At 37.2% G+C, this 25,448-nt stretch overlaps 1 protein-coding gene across 1 annotated transcript in view; it reads left to right on the top strand.

Moving 5' to 3' along the window:
• GBE1 (1,4-alpha-glucan branching enzyme 1) overlaps positions 1-25,448 on the top strand; it is a 310,897-nt gene that overhangs the window by 271,056 nt on the left and 14,393 nt on the right. Inside the window, 2 exon segments of the mRNA NM_001122729.1 lie at positions 7,791-7,975; positions 9,608-9,738. Of these exon segments, the coding sequence (NP_001116201.1) occupies positions 7,791-7,975; positions 9,608-9,738 (316 nt within the window).

Here is a 25,448-nt window from a genome sequence, read left to right as displayed (position 1 = left end):
ATTAGTCTCTAATAAAGATTAATGAATTATTCTCTAATAGAATAGGGTCTTCTTCATGTCATATTTTTTAACAGTTCTTTTTTCTAATTCAGAAGTTTAATTTCATATTCCATATTAAGTAAGCTTATTGGAATATGCTTTAAAGTAGTGACATACAAAATCCTAAATTGGATTATGATACCAAACATTGTTACCACTTTCATCTCTTTCTAATATTTTCCAAGTACTTAATTTGCCCTTGTGTAATAAATGTTCTTCTTGCTGCTAAGTCACTTCAGTCATGTCCAACTCTGTGTGACCCATAGACAGCAGCCCACCAGGCTCGCCCGTCCCTGGGATTCTCCAGGCAAGAATACTGGAGTGGGTTGCCATTTCCTTCTCCAATGCATGAAAGTAGAAAATGAAAGTGAAGTCGCTCAGTCGTGTCTGACTCTTAGCGACCTCATGTACCGCAGCCTTCCAGGGTCCTCCGTCCATGGGATTTTCCAGGCAAGAGTGCTGGAGTGGGGTGCCATTGCCTTCTCCAATGTTCTTCTCAATAGTTAATAACTTTAGATGTTATTGAAAAGATAAATGAATGTTTAAGAACCGTCTGGGAAGCCCATGTATATTAGTATAGGTATGATACAGATATGGATACAGATATAGGTTTTGGGGGTTTCCCAGGTGGCGCTGGTGGTAAAGAACCTGCCTGCCAATGCAGGAGACATGAGATGCAGGTTCCATACCTGGGTTGGGAAAATCCCCTGGATAAGGGCATGGCAACCCACTGCAGTATTCTTGCCTGGAAAATCCCATGGGAAGAGGAGCCTCGCGGGCTACAATCTATAGGATCACAAAGAGTCAGACACAACTGAAGTGACTTAGCATGCATGCGTGTAGCTATTGTTACAGATATAAATGAAAATAAATACAATATTTCCCAAGAGGGAAATAGTGGTATTATTTTGCTTGGGCTGCTATAATGAAATGCCAAAAACCAGGTAGCTTATAAACAATAAACATTTATTTCTCACAGTTTCTGGAGGCTGGGGATCTACAATCAGAGTGACAGCATGGTTGAGGGAGGGACCTTTAATAGGCCATGTCCTTTTGTGGTGGAAGGAGAAAGAAAGCTCAGTGCAGCTTTTATTATTAAGAGCGCTGTTCCCATCCATAAGGGCTCTACCCTCATGACCCAAATATCTTCCAAATGTCCCATGACCATCATATTGAGGATTAATTTCTAACATATGAATTTGGCTGGGGGAACACTAACACTCAGACCATCGCAAGTGGTTACGTGGTAAGATTTTAGATGTGTGTATGTGTTTTTAATTGTGAATTTTAAAAATAACTTAGTATATTACTTGTATAATAAAAATAATAAAAGAAAACATAGCACTATAAATGTAGCTAAGATTTATTGAGTCGCATATTGTGTCTTGTACCCTTTTAAATAATTTGCATCTGTTACTTCATTTACTTTTAATCATGCTACTCTTCAATCCTTATTTATATTATAGATTATAAGGCTGTAGATTTTCCTGCTGGAATGTTCAAATAAATGATAATTCTGTAATTTCACATTGCATCAGTTTTTGAATGGAGTCCATTAACCCTTGAGGCTTCATGTGTATGTATGTGTGTCTGTTTTAGGGGAACAGGTTCTTAACTTTTAATCAGATTATGACATGGTTTCATACTGTTTCCAGTCATTTTGGTGCAAAATTTTTGGGGCAACAGTCCATGGGGTCACAAAGATATGGATACGACTCAGTGACTGAGCACACATACACAATTCAAAAGTCAGTTCAGTTCAGTTGCTCAGTTGTGTTTGACTCTCTGCGATACCATGGACTGCAGCACGCCAGGCCTCCGTGTCCATCACCAACTCCCAGAGTTTACTCAGACTCATCTCCATTGAGTTGGTGATGCCATCCAAACATCTCATCCTCTGTCATCCCCTTCTCTTCCTGCCCTCAATCTTTCCCAGCATAAGGGTCTTTCCCAGCATCAGGGTCCTTCCCAGTGAGTCAGCTCTTCGCATCAGGTGGCCAAAGTATTGGCATTTCAGCTTCAGCATCAGTCCTTCCAATGAATATTCAGGACTTATTTCCTTTAGGATGGACTGGTTGGATCTCCTTGCAGTCCAAGGGACTCTCAAGAGTCTTCTCCAACACCACAATTCAAAAGCATCAATTTTTCAGCTCTCAGCTTTCTTTATAATCCAACACTCACATCCATACATGACTACTGGAAAAACCATAGCCTTGACTAGACGGACCTTTGTTGACAAAGTAATGTCTCTGCTTTTTAATGTGCTGTCTAGGTTGGTCATAACTTTCCTTCCAAGGAGTAAGCGTCTTTTAATTTCATGGCTGCAATCACCATCTGCGGTGATTTTTGGAACCCCAAAAAATAAAGTCTGACACTGTTTCCACTGTTTCCCCATCTATTTGCCATGAAGTGATGGGACCAGATGCCATTCCTTAGTTTTCTGAATGTTGAGCTTTAAGCCAACTTTTTTACTCTCCTCTTTCACTTTCATCAAGATGCTCTTTAGTTCTTCCTCATTTTTTGCCATAAGGGTGGTGTCATCTGCATATCTGAGGTTATTGATATTTCTCCTGGAAATCTTGATTCCGGCTTGTGCTTCATCCAGCCCAGTGTTTCTCATGATGTACTCTGCATAGAAGTTAAATAAGCAGGGTGACAATATACAGCCTTGATGTACTCCTTTTCCTATTTGGAACCAGTCTGTTGTTCCATGCCCAGTTCTAACTGTTACTCCCTGACTTGCATGCAAGTTTCTCAAGAGGCAGGTCAGATGGTCTGGTATTCCCATCTCTTTAAGAATTTTCTACAGTTTATTGTGATCCACACAGTCAAAGACTTTGGCAGTCAATAAAGCAGAAATCGATGTTTTTCTGGAACTATCTTGTTTTTTTGATGATCCAGCTGATGTTGACAATTTGATCTCTGGTTCCTCTGCCTTTTCTAAAACCAGCTTGAACATCTGGAAGTTCATGGTTCAGGTATTGCTGAACCCTGGCTTGGAGAATTTTAAGCATTACTTTACTAGCCTGTGAGATGAGTGCAATTGTGCGGTAGTTTGAGCATTCTTTGGCATTGCTTTTCTTTGGGATTGGGATGAAAACTGACCTTTTCCAGTCCTGTGGCCACTGCTGAGTTTTCCAAATTTGCTGACATATGGAGTGCAGCATTTTCACAGCATCAGCTTTTAGGATTTGAAATAGCTCAACTGTAATTCCATCATATACTATAAAATATATACTATATAGCATAGTATATGCATAGTGTATTGCATATATATGTGTATATTATATAGCATGTGTGTGTCTTTATAATTGTAAATAACACCTGAGAGCTTGTTAGCAGTTTCAGGATGAACATGTAGTAGGAATAATAAAGGAAGAGAGCAGAGAGGAGATTCTTGACTTATCAACTAGATTTGCCCCGTCAATCTGAGTGTCTTGTAGCAAAACCACTTTCACGTTCAATTCTGCTTTTTAAGATCTGAAATAGGTAATTCAAAGAATGTTGATACTTGGCTTAGGGAAACGTGTTTGTTTTATTACATATATGAATAAATGCATCAACATTGAATTTCCACACTTTAAAGGAAAGGATAATATTGTACCAAGAAACTTTGTGAAGAATAGCCAAGTAGCTGCCTTGAATTCATCCTGGTTACTTGTATATCTACTGAAGAGTTGGGCTGGTCAGTTTCCTCCTCAGAAGGAGGGGAACCAGAAATTTTAGGTTTATAGTAACTCTCACATATTGCTCTTTATGTCATTCTTTCCTGAGCAGCATTGGTAATGGGTGTGTAACATAAAAACTGCCAAATACTGAAAGCTTCAGCTGCCAGACCTTGTACCAACTGCCTTACTTACCTCATTTGAATCTTAAAAAAGTTTGTATGAAACTTATTATGCTATTTTACAGATGAGGAAACTGAGTACTGGAGAGATTCAACTGCGTAAATTCATATTTATCATAAATATTCTTATTGGAATTAAAACCCATGCAATAGAGTCTCATAAAATCCTATTTTTTCCACCTGAGACATGCCATTCTTTTTCCACTCCCAGTGTATCTGGTCATCTCTTATCTTATTCTTTGAATTCCATGCTAGCTTTCATACCGTTCAACTATTTACAATATCCATTGTCTTTTCCACATGGTACCAGAGATATTTTATAAAAGACCACATCTGAGCTTTGCATCCCCTTACTCAAAAGTAGCTTAAGGTCTGGAGATTATGAGACTTCTCCTAATCTAAACTTCATCCCTCCTGTCTCACCTCTTCTCACTACAAGGCCTATTTTATGGCTAAACCAAAGTCCTGTCTACATCTCACCTTCTCACTTCAACTATGTGCACATCATTCCATTTTCTTGGAATTTCTGTCCATGTATGAGAGTTTGGTCAATTTTTGCATTGTTTTCCCATGGTATCCACTTCTGAGCAATATGGTAGAGTGGTAACCAAGAGTCAGTGTGCTAAAATCAGACATTCTGAACTCATGGGCCCCACTACTTAATAACTCTCTGTGCCTCAGTTACCTATAAAATTGAGACCATAATAGTACCTACTTCAGGGTTGTTGAAAATAGAAAGAATGTGTAATGTTTAGAATAGTGCCTGGAACCTAATAAGCCAGCATTAAGCATTTGTTGTTGCTTCTTGGTGGCAGTGATATAACTATCTCCCCCCAGGAAAGCTAAAGGAATTGTTTATTAATATTAGAGTCAACTTAGAAAGTCATGGTCATACCAAAGTAAAAGTATTTTGCCTATAGAGAGCCTCAATACAGTTTGTAGGCTATTATATCCAAGCTATCCTATGGCATTTCTAGTCTCTCCCAAATTCCTCACTAGTTGAAATCTCACTAGTACTTGGGACATATCATTTTCCCCAGACTGGCAGTACCTTCATTATCAGAAGTGAATGTACCTAACCAGGTTACTTCCCTGGTGGCTCAGACAGTAAAGTGTCTACCTACAATGTGGGAGACCTGGGTTCGACCCCTGGGTTGGGAAGATCCTCTGGAGAAGGAAATGGCAACACACTCCAGTCCTCTTGTCTGGAAAATCCCATGGATGGAGGAGCGTGGTACACTACAGTCCAGGAGGTCGCAAAGAGTCCAACAGGACTGAGTGACTTCATGTTCTTTCACTTTCAACCACAGTTCTGGACGCGCCTCATTTTGCTGGTTGAATGGATGATGGAACCAGCTATGACATGAGTGCAGCATAGGCTGATGTGAATCAGGCTCCAAATCCAGGCAGGACTCCTAAGTGCAGCAGAGGGAAGTTCTTTTACTATTTTAAGACACCATAAAGTAAATAATAGGGCTACCTTGGTAGCTCAGTTGGAAAAGAATCCGCCTGCAATGCAGGAGACTAGGGTTCGATCCCAAGGTCAGGAAGATCCCCAGGAGAAGAAAATGTCAACCCACTCCAGTATTCTTGCCTGGAAGATCCCATTGAGAGAGGGGCCTGGCGGTCTGCAGTCCATGGGGTCACAAACATCAGACATGATTTAGCAACTAAACCAAAGTAAATAAAGCCTGCAGATTTAGAAATATGATTCCTTCCTCTGTCACACAGGCAGCATCATAAAACATACTATTTAGGTTGAATTATTAGAATTAATTGGTTTACTAATTAATTAGTTTACAAATTAGAGTTAGTAAACTCTCGGAATTGTTGATGAACAGGGAAGCCTGGTGTGCTGCAGTCCATGGGTTGCAAAGAGTCAGACACAACCGAGCAACTGAACTGAACTGAAATGAATTAGAATTAAGGAAGATTTTTGCAGACAGTTTAATTTTTATGAAGCTGCTACAAACATATTTGTATATTATTTTTATTTTGATGACTATGGTTCTGAACAGTTAAATGTAAACTGCAGTGTTTCTCAGCAGAGTTCACCATTTAAAGCAACTCTACAGTAAGCCGTAGTGAATTACATTATAACTTTTTAGTTTTTATTTTTTAGAATATTAATGTACTAGCTTATTTTTGCCTTTATTTTTATTGAAGTATAACTGACATAACATTATGTTAGTTTCAGATATACAACACAAATCAGTATTTGTATATATTGTAAAATGATCATCACAGTAAGTTCAGTTAATGTCCGTCACTATAGCTTCCCTTGGTGGCTCAGCTGGTAAAGAATCCTCCTGCAATGCAGGTGACCCCAGTTTGATTCCTGTGTCAGGAAGATCAACGGCTACCTACTCTAGTATTCTGGCCTGGAGAATTCCATGAACTGTATAGTCTGTGGGGTCACAAAGAGTCAGACACAACTGAGTGACTTTCACTTTCATCTTCACCATGCATAGTTACAAAAACTTTTTTTCTTCTGATAAGAACTCTGAAGATTCTCTCTCCTAGCTTTCAAATATGCAGTGCAGTATTATTAACTATAGTCACTGTTCTATGCATTACATCTCTCTTTTTTTAATTTTATAACTGGAAATTTCTATCCTTTGACACCCCACCCATTTTGCCCACCTCTTACCCTCAGGCAACTACAGGTTTGTTCCTTTTATCCATGACCTTGTTTTTCCCAGTTGCTTGGTTGTTGTTACCTTTTTTAGACTCCACAATTCAGTTAGATCCTATGATATTTGTCTTTATTCTGTCACTTATTTCACTTAGCAACTATTTCAATTACAATAGGACATACTTGGGTCAGCTATGGTGCTTTCTAACTCAGAGGAGAAATTTGTGGTTTAGAAAATTGCAGCATTAAAGTAACTAATATAAGCAACTTTTGGAAAGTAGTGTTTAATATTTAGGGGGAAAAAAGAAGCCATAAAATAAAACTCTAACTTGAGGAAAACAGCAGGAGCCACTCTATTAGGCTACTAATATCTAAATTTGATTTTCAGAATGAAGAATGTGTAATGTATATGTGTTATTGTTTTATTTCAATTTTAGAGCCTCTGGTTCTCATCATTACAATGAGAAATAATATTAAAGGGGTTCCCAACAAGGTGTTCCAGGTGTACACATGCACACACACACACACACACACATACCCACACACATACCACATTTAAATTAAAATATAAGTCTATGGTGGCACATAGATCTGAGAAATAAATGGGAAAATGAATAATAAAATTAATGCCTTGGGTTTCTGTAGCACCCCAAGTTTAAAACCTGAAGTATAAAACATACTTGCCTAATGGGATGAGGTAGAAAGAACTTTGGATTTTAATAAGAAGAACTAGATTTTAATGGTTGCTTTTCTAGTTACTATCTGTGTGAGGTTGGGCAAATCCCTTAACTGTCAAGAGCTTTGTATTTCTCATCTGTGAAATGGATATAATAGGGAGTCTTTGGAGGATCAAAAAATAATGTACATACAACCTTTGGAAATTGCAAAGCATGGTCCAGATTTCAGAGATTATAGAAGTAAGAGATTTCAAAAATGATTCAGAGATTTCAGAGATTATTTCAGAGATGAAATAAGGATGACAGAGATACTGTTTCCAGTTTGCACATGAGAAAAAAAAAAATGAGATGTGGAAAAAGGAATGTGTGGCCAGGCTAAAACCGGACCTGGGCTTTTGAGTCCAAATGCTGGCAGTATTGTGTGCTTGACTATGCTGTTTCTAAACTAGGGTTGTGCGTATTTCACAGGGCATAGCTGTAGTAAATTAACCTAAACTGATTTCAAGGACTTTTAAACATTTAATTATTGAGATATCTTAATAAGAAGTGCTAATATTAACCAGATGATGTTGATGTTTGCTTTCAAATGCAGGTAATGAATTTGGGCATCCTGAATGGTTAGACTTCCCAAGAAAAGGAAATAATGAGAGCTACCATTATGCACGAAGGCAGTTTCATTTAACTGATGATGACCTTCTTCGCTATAAGTTCCTAAATAACTTTGACAGGGATATGAATAAATTGGAAGAAAGATGTGGTTGGCTTTCAGCTCCACAGGTAAGCTCTTTGCTCTCAGTGTTATGTTTTAGTCACCAGTGTTGCACATGCTTAGAATGGCAATTGACCTAAATCTATATGCAGATCTCTTAAAGAGCACTTTATTATTCCACGCACAGTGCCCTGTGACATTCTTCAGGTTGTCAAAACATGTCACCAAAATCTCCCCAATAGATAACGAAAATCTTCAGCATAATTCCCTGCTTACTTTCCTGGTTAGCTTGTCGTTGTTGTTTAAATTTGGTAATTTTTATTTCAATTGGTTAAAACTAATGACAAAAGCTCCACATGGAATCCATTTTGGAAATTGCTGTGGAAACATCTTAATTGTTTTGACTGTTTTTTCTTTATATAAATAATTATGCTGTCATAATGAAACTACTTTGACAACATGGAGATTTCTTTATTCTTATTTTTCCTTCCTTTACTGGTCTCTAACTTGTCATTTCAATAGATGCCATTATACCTGCATGCTGTTTTGTATTTTTCATGAGGCTGACTCTCCTCTGGAATTAAAGTCTCAGTTTTTCAATAAGTTTTAGAAAATGTAATTAACAGGTGAAAATTTTATACAGGCTTTTTTTTTTTTCCCCCTTTGCAAAAATTAGCATATAGTATGTGTTACTTATAATCCATTTGCTTTTTACTGGTGCCGTTTGAAATTACTGTTGATGTGTTTTTACTTTGGTGTCTCTGATTTTTTTTTAATGGTTGAACAAAGGTACTTATACATTCAGGAAGATTGGCTACATGACACGAATGCCCTAATCGCATTTGTTAGTAGTGCTGTTTCCAGAAGAGAGAGCAAAATGATGCTCCTTTTCAATAGGAACAATGTTGAATACCAAAAGGCATGCTGTTTACTCTAGAGCCTTAGCTCACATTTCTAAATTACCAAGAGTAGTGCTGCTGACACGCATGGAAATAAGTCCTCTCAGAGCTGGGGCTGGAAGAGGGTAGGGCTGAAAAAGCAAAAGCTTCTCACTGCCTACTGTAAAATGTGATGTAGAAAATAAGAGAGCTTGTAGATGTTGTAATTGCTTTTGAAACTCTCTTTCATTAGACCAAAAAAAAAAAAAAAAAATGTAGATTGTCAAGGCCTTTTGGTTGCTTTTGAATCTGACAAAACCATGCAATACTATAAAGTTTTTAAGAAAAATTCAACTTCAGAAATCTGGATATAATAACAGTATTACAGTATATTTTGAAAAATAATTTGATATGCCTTCACTTATGAGTCTAGAGACTAAAACAAAAGTCTTAAAGAAAATTCACTTATAAGTAGTTCTAATGTACTTGCTCACACAGACACACACAAGTGCTTTCTGTATAGCACAGGCACTGTGTTTTTACTTAAAACCTAATCCTCTGTGTTTTATTTGAGGTTGGCAATTGGTTGGTGAGATTTGTGTACTCTTTAAGCAATGTTTGAAACTGCTGTTGGCCTTGATATGGCAAAATTTTGATATGGCAAAATTTCAACAAGTTCAAAAAGTATAACATGCTAGCACTTTCATTTTTGGCTTAATAACAAGGCTGTTAAGAAAGACAAAAACCAACTTTTTGTAAAGAATTTACTTATAGCAGCATCTGGCTATTATTTGTATATATTCTATGTGTTAATTCTTGCAGGCCCATGTGAGTGAAAAGCATGAAGACAATAAGATCATTGCTTTTGAGAGAGCTAGTCTTCTTTTCATCTTCAACTTTCATCCAAGCAAGAGCTATACTGATTACCGAGTTGGAACAACATTGCCAGGAAAATATCCTTTTTGTTGCCAGTGAACATGACTGTCATTCAATTTTTATTACATCATAGAGTGTAAGAAAGACTAATGCTGATCTTGGTGACAGTAGCTCTCAGGTTCTTCATCTGAAAACTGAGGGACTTGAAATAGTTAATGTATCTTTGCTCAGTTCAGTTACACTAAAGTAATCCTGAACTCCATTCTGGCTCTAAAAAGTATGATTATGAACATTCTCTTAAGTAGTATTTTAATTCAATGTGTAGTATAGGAGGTGATTGTTGTTTCTTTTTATGAAAATATTTTATAAGTTGCCTCTGAGAGTCATCTCCTTTCCCTTCTCCATGGAATGCATGAGTAAATGGTAGTTGTAAAGATGGCCTCCTTCTCTTTTCTTTTTCCTGTCTTCTAAAATACAAGACATAGCTCACTTTTTTGGGGGGGTCTGAATTGATAAGAAATCAGTGCATGAGAGATATAAGCAAAGGAAATATCAGGGAGAATCTACATTCATTTATTCATCCATTCATTCATTTCACAGATGTTTTATGAGCACCTTTTTATTGAACACCTGCATGTCAGCCCTGTGTGAGATGCTGGAAACACAGGAATTTTCCTGGCAGATATAGTCACGGCCTTCATCGGGCTTTTAAACTAGTGAAGAAGACAAATATTAATCATTTGAAGTGTGATCCCTGTTACGAAATGAAGCATGCATGTGTTTGAAAGAGTTTAGGACTTACCCAATCCATGGGAAAAAAAGCAACAGATTCAGGATATAGTAATAACAACCCAGCGCAGATTTTTAAACAAGCAGGAGAAAGAATGTGTTCTTCCCTGGAAGCCCTGATAGTGATTAATGTCTGCCACTGGAGGAAGATGCCTGATGCCAGCATGATCTCTTACGAGCCAGGGTGTCTCTAGCCTACAGTAAGAGAAACCCCCCTATTCAACTGGCTCAGGCAATAAGGAAAAGTGCATTTTGCCGAACAATGGAAGCCCTGAGGTCAAGTGACCCCAGCACTGTGACAGTATCATCAGGTTCCCTGGTCTACTGGCCTTCCCACTTCCAACTCTCAGGGTGCCAGCAGCGTCCAAAGGGTGTCACCTGATAGAGTTGCAAGACAATAGCCTTGGTTCCAAATGTCACCTTCAGACACAACAAAAGGCAAATCGATTTGTATAGTTTTCAGGAACTAAGTCACTTTAGCAAATTTCCTTTGTATTCCATTGACCAGAATACACTCACTTATCCCCAGAGAAGTGTCTAGGGAGGAGAATGCTTTCCTCATGAGTAGCTTAATCAGGAATTACCCGCTGAGTCTCCAGGAAGCAACCTTCTTGGGGAAGTGGTCGTCCAGACAGAATGTTTCTCTGGCCGTAAGGAGGAAAAGGCCACGATGTCCAGTGAGTAGCCTGTGGCGTCTGCCACCACCTGGTGCTGCTCAGGGATGCTGCAGGTGGTGAAAGATGTTCCCTGTCTTCTCTCCACCCCTCCGCAATCACCCTATCCCCTAGGACATCAGAGCATGTAGGAGAGAAGTCTATTAGGCTGCCCCAGTTAACACAGAGACTGCTCAGATCATGGAAATCAGTGTCACGGGGTTGTCTGCCCTGAAGAAGAGCTGTACTGTTCAGGAGGCAACTGTTCTTACCATCTCCTTGAAGAAATACAAACAGCTGCTAGACATGTAGCAACTCATACATAAGCCTTCTCGGTGACAAAAGGCTCAAGTACTAAACCCTAGACTAGATCCTGCTGTGTCTAATGATGGCATATAATCAAATTGTAATTTTGATTATTATAAAACCAAAATGCATTTACAGAACACTTGGGATCTATTGCAATGTTTGGTAGTTAAGCACTGCCCTTGACCCTAAGTCGGAGAGAAGAGATTTGTAAACCCAAGCTAAGATGTAAGGCATGATGCAGTACAGGGGCTGGGGCAGGAGTGTTCCATGGGACAACAGAGGGGAAGTAAAAGAAAAAGAAATAAATGTGAGGGTGGGGGTGGAAAGAGAAACAGAGATTGAGTAATTGATTGATTAATGAGATTTTTAAGCCTATATCACAGAGAGAGGGAGACAGAGATGATTTGTAGACTAATTGATTAAGAAAAGACCTTAAAGCCTGGACTTTGAGAAATGGATAAAAATGGTAGAAAAAAATTGAGGAAGGCCATTCCTGCTGTTCGAAATCATAGCCTATTCTTAGATAATGGACAATACAGTAGATTAATTGGGAGACTGATGACCCAAAAAGTACTTGGAGATTAAACTGAAAAGATAGATTGTGATCACATAATAGAAGATTTTAATTCCTTTTAACTAGTTTAGGGTTTTTTTTTTTTTTTTTTTTGGAGTTTCATTAGAATCACTAACAAATGGAATTTCACTGATGTTGTTTAGGAGAAAAACTTGGCTTAAGCTACACTGAATTCCTGTCTGAAGTCTGTGTGATTTAACAAATATTATTAAATGAAATATATATAATATTATAGTATATTTTATTAAACAAAACCCACCCAAAAGTTAATTTCATTTTGTGATACAAAGTTACACTGTATGTGAAAGTCTAGTTTGGCTTTGGTACACCTTGCCACAAATTGAATCTTTCAAAACTTAGCAATTTGTTTAAATGTCTTAAAACACCTTTTATACAGAAGTTTTCCATTTTAATAAACACTGAACACTTCATATTAGTGACCACAGAAAATGTACACATTATGTGTTGTAGTGATATACACATCTTGGAAAATTGGGCCATATCTTCATAGAAGTCACAGTTGCAGCCTTAGTCATCTGTTGCACCTCTAAGAGAACCTTGAAAATATTGTTGCTTCTTTTATTACAAGGATTTTGTCTCCTACAGATCTGTGTCCACTTGGGCCTTCTTTACTCTGGCTGGCTTTCTCATTCCTCCCTTTCTGTCAACAAGCTGTAACTAATTCCCGTATGTTATTGCCTCCTCTGAGGACATTTGCATTTTAATAACCAGTCTCCTTGAATACTCAACAGTATGCTGGACCTAATGAACTAGATATCTAATAGAATATTTTTTTAAAAATGAGTATTTTTTTGGGAGGGAAAGAGAGCAGGAGAGCATTTCCAACATACCTGAAACCATACTTTCTAATTCGCTACATATTAATACTGTCAGCCTTAAATCTTAGCTTGAAATTATAAAATCTTCTGGATTTTGTGATGGTTTGTACTCTGATGACCCAGTTCAGTGCAGAAATCCCATCTATATATTCCTCTGCAAATCATAGCTGTCATTAGGACACTTTCCAGTCCTATGACTCTCACTCTTTCACAAGATAAACAATTCAAGGTTTGTTGTTGTTGTTGTTGTTTTTTTAATGTAGCCTTACATGTCAATGTATTATATCTGTACTCTGGGGCCAATGCCTGTTCTACATGACAGCTATTCAAATCAAAAAGTTGTTTGTTGTTCGTCACAATACCACCTCTCCCTGGTCTTCCCTCTTCCAGACCAAAAATACCTCTGGTTTCTTTAATAGATTCTTGTGATGCTTTCCAGACCTGTTAGCATCATGTCTCTCTTATCAAAATGTACCTAGTATTGTTCACTTTCCTCTTCGTTGTGCTTCCGGAACTAACAGCAGAATATTCCAGATAACGGTCTGGCAAGTATGGCATGGAGTGCCCCATTACCTCCTCTTGTCTTGAGACTGCTCTCTCTCGTCAATGGAGTTAAAGTTACACCAGCTTTTCTGGCAACCATCACATTCATATAAAAAGTTTTAGTTTTCTTTTCTGTGTACTTGTATTATGACATATGTCCCTTACTCTTTATTTATTCAGCTAATTTAATTAAAATCCCAAATTTAATATTGAGCATGATTTTTACCTCTCACTTGTTACTAGACAAGATAAAAGAGTACTAGAATATTAGTGATAGGATTGTACTGCCTTCCCTAAGCAGTAGATAGATCTCTTCTTTCAGCTTCTTGTTGTTCCTTGCTTGGCTTACACAGTCCTTTTTATTATCCTTAGCATTGTACAAGTCTCATTTCTTTTTGGTCTTTCATCTTTCTGACTTTATCCTTATACCTTTAAACACCATTGTAGTTCAGCATTATAGAATCATTTCTAGAATAGGAAGTACAAAAATATTGGTATTTCTATGCTGCAGTTTCTGACTTTACCAAAGTATTCTATGCCATTGGTATTTCCAACTACCCAGCCAGTGTGAATTGAATACAGATTTCCTCTGTGAAGGATCCACAGAGGCAAGATTGGATGTGTTAATCAAGTCAAGAAATTCATCAAATTTTTAATTCCCAGGAAAGCAGGATTTGGTACCAGAATGAATTTAAAGTTTCTAAAGAAGTCATTTGAACTTCTTCTGTCACTATGAAATATAAACCTGCAGTAGGTAGCATGTTTGAATTCTTGAATAGTTCCATTTTTTGAACCAGTGTATCCTGTATATCAAATAGCAAGACATCAACTTTCACTCATATCTGTGTGGAATATGAGCTGACTGTCTTTCCAAGAAACTGTTGTAAGGGGAGCTATTTTGGGGGCAATGCCAGGCAGAATAGAAGCAACACTTTAAGAGTACTTTCAGCTGTCACTTCAAAATAAGATGATAAATTTGGAAGGTTGAAGGGGTGTCTGCTTTGTATTACTAAGGTTTTGAACCCAGTCTTCATGGTGACTTCTAAAGGACATAGTGTCGTTTCTGCAAAAGGAACATGCAGGATTATTCTAGAAAACAAACAACAAATAACAACAGTAAAAACACTTTGCCGGTGCACTGTCTCCCATTTGTCTTTCTATCCACTAATCTTCAGTGTGATAGTCACCAGCGTTCTTCCGTTCAGTGGATAGTAACGTGAGTAAAACAGAACTGAGACCCAATGTACTGGCTAAGGAGGTACATTCACAGTGATGGTCAGGAACACAAGATGCTGTATGATATAGGATATTGGTTTATGATTTTACATTGTTTAGCTGGGTAGAAAGTGAAAGTGAAGTCACTCATTTGTGACTTTTTGCAACCCCATGCACTGTAGCCCACCAGGCTCCTCCATCCATGGGATTCTCCAGGCAAGAATACTGGAGTGGGTTGCCATTTCCTTCTCCAGGAGATCTTCCTGACCCAGGGATTAAACCCAGGTCTCCCGCACTGTAGGCAGATGCTTTACCGTTTGAGCCACCTAGAAAGAAACATAATTCCCTTTATAATATCAGAATCAGTATTTTATTTCTATGGTCACATTTCTTCAATTAGACCATTATCAAATCAGTGTTGAGTCAAAAGGAAGACTGCTAAACCCCGAAGGACAGACTGCTCTCTCTAATCCATTTTGAGTAACATAAATGACGATGCCTCATTTTGAGGGATGTAGGGGGAAGTGTGGGTATAGGGGATCTCTTTTGAGGTCCTTCTGTTTGCTAGCATTAAAAAAAAAATCTAGTTTAGTATTTCTAGGTGCCCTATAAGTTAAGTTGTGTTAGATTCATGTGACCAATCAGGAAATGAGGGCTTTATGTAACTATCTAACTTCCTCCAGCACACAGCTGGTGAAGGTTGAGCAGGGTGTTACAAAGCCCATGTTCTTCCTCTTTCTGTCCATTCTTGGGTGCATACATGTGGCCAGTGGTGGCAGTAACAGTGACATGAGCAATGCTGATTTATTTCTGTAATGTTCAAAGTGATTTTGTTATATTTCTAGGAGAACAGGCAGCATGAGAGAATCATACACAATTTCATGGCATGAGCTTTTCTCTCGTCAGCTTCCCTCAGTACCTCACCATCACCCTCTACAAATTCTTCCCCATGACCCCTATCATCATCATCCAAAAGAAAAAATAAAGTATTTTTAAAGAATAAAACATGAAATAATTGACTCAGGTCAATTACTGTGATTTCTCTTCATTATGGAAGAGAATATAAATATGCTATAATTCTTTGTTCAAAGTGGGACTCTTCTGGTGCATCACGTCAGTTAAGTTTACTGTGAAATATTCACGTAAGTGTTAAGCCCTCGTAGATCATTTATAAAGTGTGTGTCTTGGTATATACAGATTCTTATCACTCCAAGAGCGTAAACAACAGCAGTATCAAATGTTTTCAAATCTTCTGTCAGCATGCTGTTGAGGTGGGTGTGGGAATAATAGTGTACTAGCAGCCCCCTTTCCAAATGGCTTTTCAAACTGTTAGAATATTGCAATGTTTAGAGGAGTAATCATCAAGTATGGCTTGTGAAGACTATGTGAATCCAGGCCAAAAATATTTAAAACTAAGGGAACAGATGAGTAAATAGTTGGATCTGACTCAAGATCTTTGCAGTATTTTCATTAAACTGCTGCAAGATGTACTTTTTAAAATATAAATTCAGACACTGACATTTGCAACCTGTACACAGCGTTTCTTATGAGCAAATAAGGTCACTTGGATGATTCACTGAAGTGTGATCACTGAAGGCAGAGATGTGGCTGTGAGTTGCTTAGTTTACAGGAGCCTTTGAAGCATGCTTATATAACATTCTGTGTTTATTAGAATCTGGGCTTTGTGCAGCAAATAAAAACAAAGGACTTAATATAGGATTGGCTAGATGGCCACATTCTATTCAGATTTGATATGTAAAGGTTAATTTCTGGACTAAAAATGTAGAGCTTAAACATTATACTTTTCCACATTTACCAAGTTTTGATTAAAAAAAATTTTTTTAAGAAATATAAGTGTTTCTGATAGAAGATCTACATAGTGACTTTGAACACATTTGCATATGTGAGGAGAGAGAAAGTGTGTGCTTTTACTCTGTGTGGCCATATAGTGATGAAGCTCTTTATGTGAACAGGGACAGATAATCCTACTAACAGTGCTATATTTAAGTCCCTCTTTTTTTCAGTAGCTTCACTATGGATGTATACTCATGGCCTTGGTTCTCCTTCTTTAGTTTCAAGATGATAGTGATACTTCTAAACATTACCTAGAGGTACTTCCAGTAATTTTTCATTGTTAAACCCTGTCCAGAAATCCCTGAGATTTAATGATAATAACAAATGTGTACCCTCACCTCCACTGGCAATAAAGAGTCTATGATTTAGCTTCATTTCTCTACTCAGAAATTTGAGATGAATCATAAAGTAAGAAAAATATTTTGTAACTGATGTAACACTTCAAGATTGGCTTTAATAAAAAAAAAGATTGGCTTAATATATATTCATAAGACTATAGGCAGTAATGAATAATGAGTGAGCCCTTACTACACACATATGTTTTAGATTTTTTTAGTAACTGAGTGTTATTCAGTGTCTCAGCGCTTCTGAGACATTCAACACCATTTCTGTTTTTGGTTTATAGCTCAATTGCTCAGTGATGGTCTCCTCTGGTTCCAGAAATTCATCTAACAATAGCTCAGTCAAGATTTCTCTTCTCTGTTTCTTGTCCTTTTGGAGAATAAAGAAATCAGAAATACTGCTGCATCATCCTATAAAAACAGTACATTCTCCCCTGCCAGTTGTATCACTAATGAGGGGAAAACATTCATTCCTAGCATAATTATTTTTACCAGTTTGTGAAAGGAGGTATTCAGTTCAGTTGCTCTGTCATGTCTGAGTCTTTGTGATCCCATGGACTGCAGCACACCAGGCTTCCCTGTCCATCACCAACTCCCAGAGCTTGCTCAAACTCATGTCCGTTGAGTCGGTGATGCCATCCAACCATCTCATCCTCTGTTGTCCCCTTCTCCTCCTGTCTTCAATCTTTCCCAGCATCAGGGTCTTTTCCAATGAGTCAGTTCTCTGCATCAGGTGACCAAAATATTGGAGCTTCAGCTTCAGCATCAGTCCTTCCAATGGATATTCAAGTATTATTATATGGAAATTGACTCCAAGATACTTGGTAAGACTGAGTGTCTCTCTTACCTACATATTAGCAATTATATTTTTACTTGGAATGTATGAGGTAAACATAAAACTAAATTGTTGATGGAAGGATGGATAGATGAATAGATGATGATGAAGAGAGAGATGGGCAGATGAGTGGATGATGAATAGATGGATGAATGGACAGATGGATGGATGGATAGATGGAGGATAGGACTCTCTCAAGGTGGAAAAGCCCCTGAAGTTGTTTAAAGTTAATTAAGAAACAAAGATTTCTATAATTCATTGCTTTCCCCTTAGAACAGATATTTAATTAAATGGTAGAAAGGAAAAAGTTGATAAAACATTATAAATAACATATATCATAATTTTGTAGAATTTAAAATTATGGAGTCTGCTGTCAGAATACTTGCTGAACAGACTTTCATAATAAGATCTACCATCTATTCCAAACTTATTACATTTTTCATGCTACAAGCACTTTACACTTACTATCTCATTTAGTAAATTTTTTTTCCTTTCCTGTGGAATAGCATTGCAAACTCTAATGGAAGGAAAGCCACAATGAACATTGGCCTGAAAGGTTTCATATTTGGCTTTCTTTTTAAATACTCTTTTATTTAATCAGTCCAGAACAGATTGTTCTCTTCTGTTTTGAAAAAAAAAAAATTATATTTATCACCTTTATATCTGATGACATTTTTTAAATAGAGCATTCATTATCTACAATAAATCTCTAATACTGAATGTTAATTTACCTTTTACTTCTGGCTCTCTGTAGAAATTAGCACCCCCCCCCCCCGCCTTTTTTTTTTCCCCCCACTGAATATCTCCTGCCTACGAGAAAGCTGCTTAGATCTTCTGTAAGTGAGATTTTTTTATTTTCACCATTTTCTATTAAGCTTTTCTAACTCAGAATCTCACAGGGTCAAACTGAGTGCTCAGTGTTTCATTTAAATGTGAAAATGGTACTGTGAGTATTCCACAAGATTTCTTAAAATTAATCCATGATATAATTACTGGTTCCCTATAACTATTTAAAGGCTCCTAAGGATATATGGATGCTATAGCCAAAAGAAAGTTATCTTTTTCTAGATAAAAGTGGAAAAAGTAAAGCCATGAACAGTGTGTTCTCAGAAACAGTGGTTTCAGTTATAACCCTATGTAAGAATCATTTCTGGTTCTATTAATGTGCTTTCTTACCCTAATAATGGAAAAATGCCTAATTCCTATTTTATTTGTGAAATTTATCTGTGAAACTTACTGATATTCTTGGTAGTTATATGTTATGAACTGTTGAATAAGGAAAGCATTTTTTAGATGCTATCAAGTAAAATCATTTAATTAATGAATGTATAACTTAAGTATGGTCATATTACCTCTCATTGTTGTTGAGTCGCTAAGACATGTCCAACTCTGCGACTCCGTGGACTGTAGCCCACCAGGATCCTCTGTCTGTGGGATTTCCCAGCCAAGAATACTGGGATAGGTTGCCATTTCCTTCTCCAGGGGATCTTCCTGACCCAGGAATTGAACCTGCATCTCCTGCATTGCAGGCAGATTCTTTACCACTGAGCTACAAGACAAGCCCCATTACCTTTTATTGGCAGACAATAAATGTCTATTATAGGAACACTAATTGAAACAAAATTATTTTCTGTCTGTAAAATTATAACCATTACTGTAATTTTTCTAATAAGCTCTTTATTATTTTTGTTTTTGCGTGCTTAGTCACTTCAGTCATGTCTGATTCTTTGCAACCCTATGGACTTAGCCCACCCTCGGGGCTCCTCCCAGGCAAGAATACTGGAGTGGGTTGTCATTTCCTGTTCCAGGAGATCTTCCTGACCCAGGGATCAAACCCACGTCTTGGGTCTCCTGCATTTTCTGGCAGTCTTTACCACTGTACCATGAAGGAAATCCCCTTTGTAATTTAGGGAGAGTCAATTTTCACTCCGCTACTTTTGCTTCTAACCCTCTTCCTTTTTATCCAGTTAAGGAAAACAAAAGGAAAATTAGTTTCTATGGTGGTAGCATTCTTTTCTGATTCTGAAACATTCTTTTCTTAAGTTTATTCTCTTACCCTAACATTTTTATCTCACAAAAGCTCATGTAACTTATATGATAGTAGATGTTTCTGGGTCTCATATTTGTAAACATTGAGAAATATGCTCTTATTACTTTGTTGTTCAATCATTCAGTCATGTCTGACTCTTTGCAACCCCATGGACTCCAGCATTCCAAGCTCCCCTGACCTTCACTATCTCCCAGAGTTTGTTCAAACTCATGTCCATTGAGTTGACGAGGCCATCCAACCTCTCATCCTCTGTCGCCCCCTTCTCTTCCTGACTTCAAAATTTCCCAGCATTAGGGTCTTCTCCAATGAGTCCACTGTTCACATCAGGTGGTCAAAGTATTGGAGCTTCAGCATCAGTCCTTCCAGCGAATATTCAGGACTGATTGATTTCCTTTAGGATTGACTGGTTGGATCTCCTTGCTTTCCAGTGGGATTCTAAGAGTCTTCTCTAACACTGCAGTTCAAAAGCATCAATTCTTTGGTGCTCAGCCTTCTTTATGGTCCACCTCTCACATCCATACATGACTAGTGGAAAAGCCATAGCTTTGACTAGACAGACCTTTACTGTGTCTGCTTTTTAATGCAGTGTCTAGCTTTGTCATAACTTTTCTTCCAAAGATAAAGCGTCTTTTAATTTCATGGCTACAGTCCCCATCTGCAGTGATTTTGGAGCCCAAGAAAATAAAGTCGATCACTGTTTCCATTGTTTCCCAGTCTATTTGCATGAAGTGATGGGACCAAATGCCATGATCCTATTTATTTGATGTTGAGTTTGAAGCCAGCTTTTTCACTCTCCTCTTTCACTTTCATCAAGAGGCTCTTTAGTTCTTCTTCACTTTCTGCCATAAGGGTAGAATCACCTGCATACCTGAGGTTACTGATATTTCTCCCAGCAATCTTGATTCCAGCTTGTGCTTCATCCAGCCCTGCATTTTGCATGATGTACTCTGCATATGAGTTAAATAAGCAGGGTAACAGTATACAGCCTTGACGTACTCCTTGCCCAATTTGGAACCAGTCCGTTGTTTGATGTCCAGTTCTAGCTGTTGTTTCTTGACCTGCATACAGATTTCTCAGAAAAAATTCTCTTTCAGAATTTTCTGCAGTTTGTTGTGATTCACATAGTCAAAGACTTTCCCATAGTCAATGAAGCAGAAGTAGATTTTTTTTTTTTTGAATCCTCTTGCTTTTTCTATCATCCAGTGGATGTTGGCAATTAGACCTCTGATTCCTCTGCCGTTTCTAAATTCAGCTTGTACATCTGAAGTTCTCAGTCCATATACTCTTGAGGCTTCACTTGCAGATTTTTGAGCATTACCTTGTTAGCATGTTAAATGAGTACAACTGTGTGGTAGTTTGAATAATCTTTGGCATTGCCCTTCTTTGGGACTGTAATGAAAACTGACCTTTAAAATGCAATACTTGTTAAATAACTATAAAAATAAATAATTAAGTCTACATAGAATTTGATTCAAAATGTGCCAGAGTTGTTACTCATTCAATTGTGTAAGTTATCTTTATGTTTGACTATCACAGCCAAAACATTTGATGATTTTGTTTTGAATTGTACAAAAATGCACTTTGCAAAAACAACTCAGCAGCTTACTCTTTCCATGTGTAATTCTCTTCCACATCTGCCTAGTAAGATTAAACCAATATGATGGGTTTATAGATGCTTGTAAAGTACTATACTAGATTTATTATACCCCTGGGAAACACATATATTAACAATCACATAATGTGAGTTTACAGCTCTTTCACTCAATGTTTTTGATGCCTATGGAGAAATGTTTACTTTGAACCTTTCCTCTCACAATGCTTAACCTAGGGAAAATTTTGATAGGCATGGGCTGTGTGCCCAGAAGTGCTCAGGAATGACTGGGCATAATGATGCATGTTTGGGCACATACACACACATCCACAAACTCCAGTAGGCTTCGCTTGACACTTTCTCAAGGGAAGCTAGCTCAGCCCCTTCTCATTTACCTTTCTAAAGCACCGAGTTAGCCCTAAGGTATTAGATTTTCTATTTGATCTTAAAAATTAAAATACAAAGAAGCATATATATTGACTATGGTAGCGGTGGTTCTTAGTCACTAAGACATGTCCGTGTCTTATGATCCCATGGACTGTAGCTCAACAGGCTCCTCTGTCCAAGGGATTTCCCTCACAAGAATATTGGTGTGCACCAATATATTGATGATTCATTAATGCTAATAAGTTCTGACTTCAAATATATCAAAAGGATGTTTCTACTACCAACACTAAATGAATCAGCTTTCAAATGGTTAAGTATTTTAATGTTCATTTACTTTGCAGACTTTAACTGGCAGATGGTGGTAGAGTGATAGAAAATATTATACCTAAGTGCATATCCTGGCCTTGCCAAATTTTATATATATATATATATATAATATATATATAATGTACTTATATATGTGTATATATATGGTTTTCACCAGAGAAGGCAATGGCACCCACTCCAGTACTCTTGCCTGGAAAATCCCATGGACAGAGAAGCCTGGTAGTCTGCAGTCCATGGGGTCACTAAGAGTCGGACATGACTGAACGACTTCACTTTCACTTTTCACTTTCATGCATTGGAGAAGGAAATGGCAACCCACTCCAGTGTTCTTGCCTGAAGAATCCCAGGGACGGGGGAGCCTGGTGGGCTGCCGTCTATGAGGTCGCACAGAGTCGGACACGACTGAAGCGACTTAGCAGCAGCAGCAGCAGCATATGGTTTTCACAAGTTACTGTGATGTTCAATGCTTAAGTTCAGTCATCTGTATAAAGAAAGCACACCAGTAATGTTGATAATACAAGTCTTTGAATATGTGTCAGCTTTAGTGAACATGTAATCATTTACCCACTTCAACTAAGAATTAGATAAAATGTCTATCTCCAGGGCTCATACCAATCAGTTATTCACTTGAGAACTAATTGCTTCAAGCTGACATGCATTTGTTTAACTGTTGTGACTATTCTAAAGAGAAATCTTTTAAAATGTCTCAAGTAAAACTTTATAATGAAGTGGCATTGTGTTAGAAGTTATATTGTACAGATAAAACAAGGGAAGAAACTCAAGGTTGTTTTTTTATGACTGAAGAAGTATTAAATTATTTCGTACAGTTTAGCAAAAGTACGCATAGATCAAAACCCAGGGAGGACACTGCAGTAGGAAAATAATGCAAAGAAGATCCTCTCAGTAAATATGCCAGGTATTAATCCAGGTCCTAGGTAGAGGGAGGAGGGGTGTGTAGGGAAGGACAACTCCCTTATAGAGATTTATTTAAATTAAAGAAAGAGAAAAAATATAATAATTAAATTTATAGGATGATAAAAGTAGATAATATATGTTGAAAAATTGGGGCAATTGCAAGAGGGTGTGTTGTGTGCTTAGTCGCTCAGTCGTGTCTGAATCTTTGCAATCCCATGGACTGTGGGATTGCACAGGACGGGGGCTCCTGTGTCCGTGCAATTCTCCAGGCAAGAATCCTGGAGTAGGTTGCCATGCCCTGCTCCAGGGGATCTTCCCAACCCAGGATCAAACCCAGGTCTTCTGCATTGCAGGCAGGGTCTTTATCAACTGAGCCACCAGGGAAGTATTTAATTTTCAGTTAGGATGTTCAGAGTAGTCTTCTCAGTCTTTCTCAAAAGCATGAGGATCATTATAAAAAGAATAAAATAAAAATTTTAAGTGTGTAGTCTTCAAAGAGGCCAAGGTACTGTCCAGTTAAGCTTCATTGTTCAATCTTTTTAAATAACAGGGAAATTGTTTAGATTCTAGTGAGAATAAAGTCATGGGGGAAAGGAAGGGGAATAAAGGTCAGAAAGAAAGAAAAGGCCAAGTTGGATTAAAAAGTAAGAGAATAAGTTGACATACTTTTAGTTTTGATCACTTAAGCTAGCAGTTTAAATGGTCCAGGGCCAATAATAATAATAATAATATAAAGAGCAGTTAATAACTTGGGCACTTCTCCCAGTGCTAGGGACTCTGTTAAGCACTTGATGTACACTGTTTCTGTGAATCCTCACAGTTACCCGTTGATATATTACCCGATTTTAACAATAAGAAACTTAGCTTTAAGGAAATTCAGTAACTTGCTGGAAGACACATGGTAGGTAATTAAGAACTCAGACTAGAATGTAATTGTTGGGCCCCAAAGCCATGCACCCACTGTATTTTACTGTTGTAGGAAGCTTTCTCCTATTCTTATCTGTCTGCATGAAATGGCTTAGATGATGCTTACTTATGCTTGCAATTCTCATTATTTTTCAGGAATTTTGAAGTTTCCAATGATCTTCTCCCTTTATATATATTGCATAGAACTCAATTAAAGGCTGTATTAACATAAGTTTGAGTGAAGATGTTTCTTTATAGCCTATGTTAAAATTGAGTTCAAAACCACAATATATTTGTAAAAAATGTTGCATCTGCATGATCAAAATTCATTTTGATGAGAAAGCATGTGTTTGAAAGATGTATAAAAATCTGTTGTTTTTCTCTTTTGCAGTTCTCACGAGCTAATATTGCTTCATCAAATAATTGAATTTATAAGTTCTTTGGATAATCCTTGGGGCTTCCTTGGTACCTCAGTTGGTAAAGAATCTGCTTGCAGTGCAAGAGACCAGCTTTCAATCCCTGGGTCAGGAAGATTCCCTGGAGAAAGGAATGGCAACCCACTCCAGTATTCTTGCCTGGGAAACCCCATGGACAGAGTAACCTGGTGAGCTACCATCCATGGGGTCCCAAGAGTTGGATAGGATGTAGCAACTAAACCACTACCCTTGGGTAATTGTTAGTGGCACAGACAAAGAGCAACAGTTTTAAAGGGTAGTTAGTCTATAAGTGTAAGCATATTTTTTTGTTATTTTCTTTTCTTGAGTTACTGAGAAAAAAAATGACATTTTTTAGTTCAATTATATAATCTTCTAGGACAAAGAAAAGTTCCTAATTAGGTTAGTCAAAGAATCCTGTAAAGTATTTAGAATAATATTCTTATTTGCATAGAGAAATATGTAGTGCTCAATATTTTATATTATCATTTGATTTGCTGTTACTGATGTGTGTCATTAAGCATGCCTAAGAATAAACTAATAATTTGCGTGCAAATGCATTTCAAAAAGCATAGCAATCCATTAATTAATGTGGTAGATTATATTTGAGTCCCTCCTCCTTTGAGTTTGTTTTATTGCTATTCTGCATTGTACAGTTTCTAAGAATGTATAATTAAGGAAGTAAATTTGCATGGACTAGAGTTTATTTTTTAGGCTACAGTCAGAAACCTGTTCATGAAAGAAGCAGATCCTAAACTATACTATAAATATACTTTTGTTTTGCATTTAATTAAAACATGTGGTTGTCATTTAAACTTGTAATGAAGATAGTGTTCACAAACTTGAATTCATATATAGCTGCTATATTGAATTTGATCCTTTTTGCAAAGACAATAAAATTTTAATGTAAACTAATAAGAACTTTAAAAAACATATTGTACCCTTAAAGGGAAGCTCCATTTGCCTTTCATTATAATTTAAAATATACTTTGACTATATTCAATAGTAAATTTCCTATTTATTTTTATATTACCCTCTTTTATTTTAGCAATATTATAATATTGTAGGAGTTTTTTAAAACTAAAGTTAGGTAGAGAAAAAAAGCTAAATGGATATTGTCTATTGAAAGTAATATACTCATAAATGCCCACAGCCATAAAATAGTTTCAAACAAATAATGAAAATATCAGAACTTATTTCCAGTGGTGAATTTTTAAGTCGCTAT

Source organism: Bos taurus, chromosome 1, assembly GCF_002263795.3.
Source record: "Bos taurus isolate L1 Dominette 01449 registration number 42190680 breed Hereford chromosome 1, ARS-UCD2.0, whole genome shotgun sequence".
Lineage (NCBI taxonomy): Eukaryota > Metazoa > Chordata > Mammalia > Artiodactyla > Bovidae > Bos > Bos taurus.
This window is presented reverse-complemented; position numbering and strand designations above follow the sequence as displayed.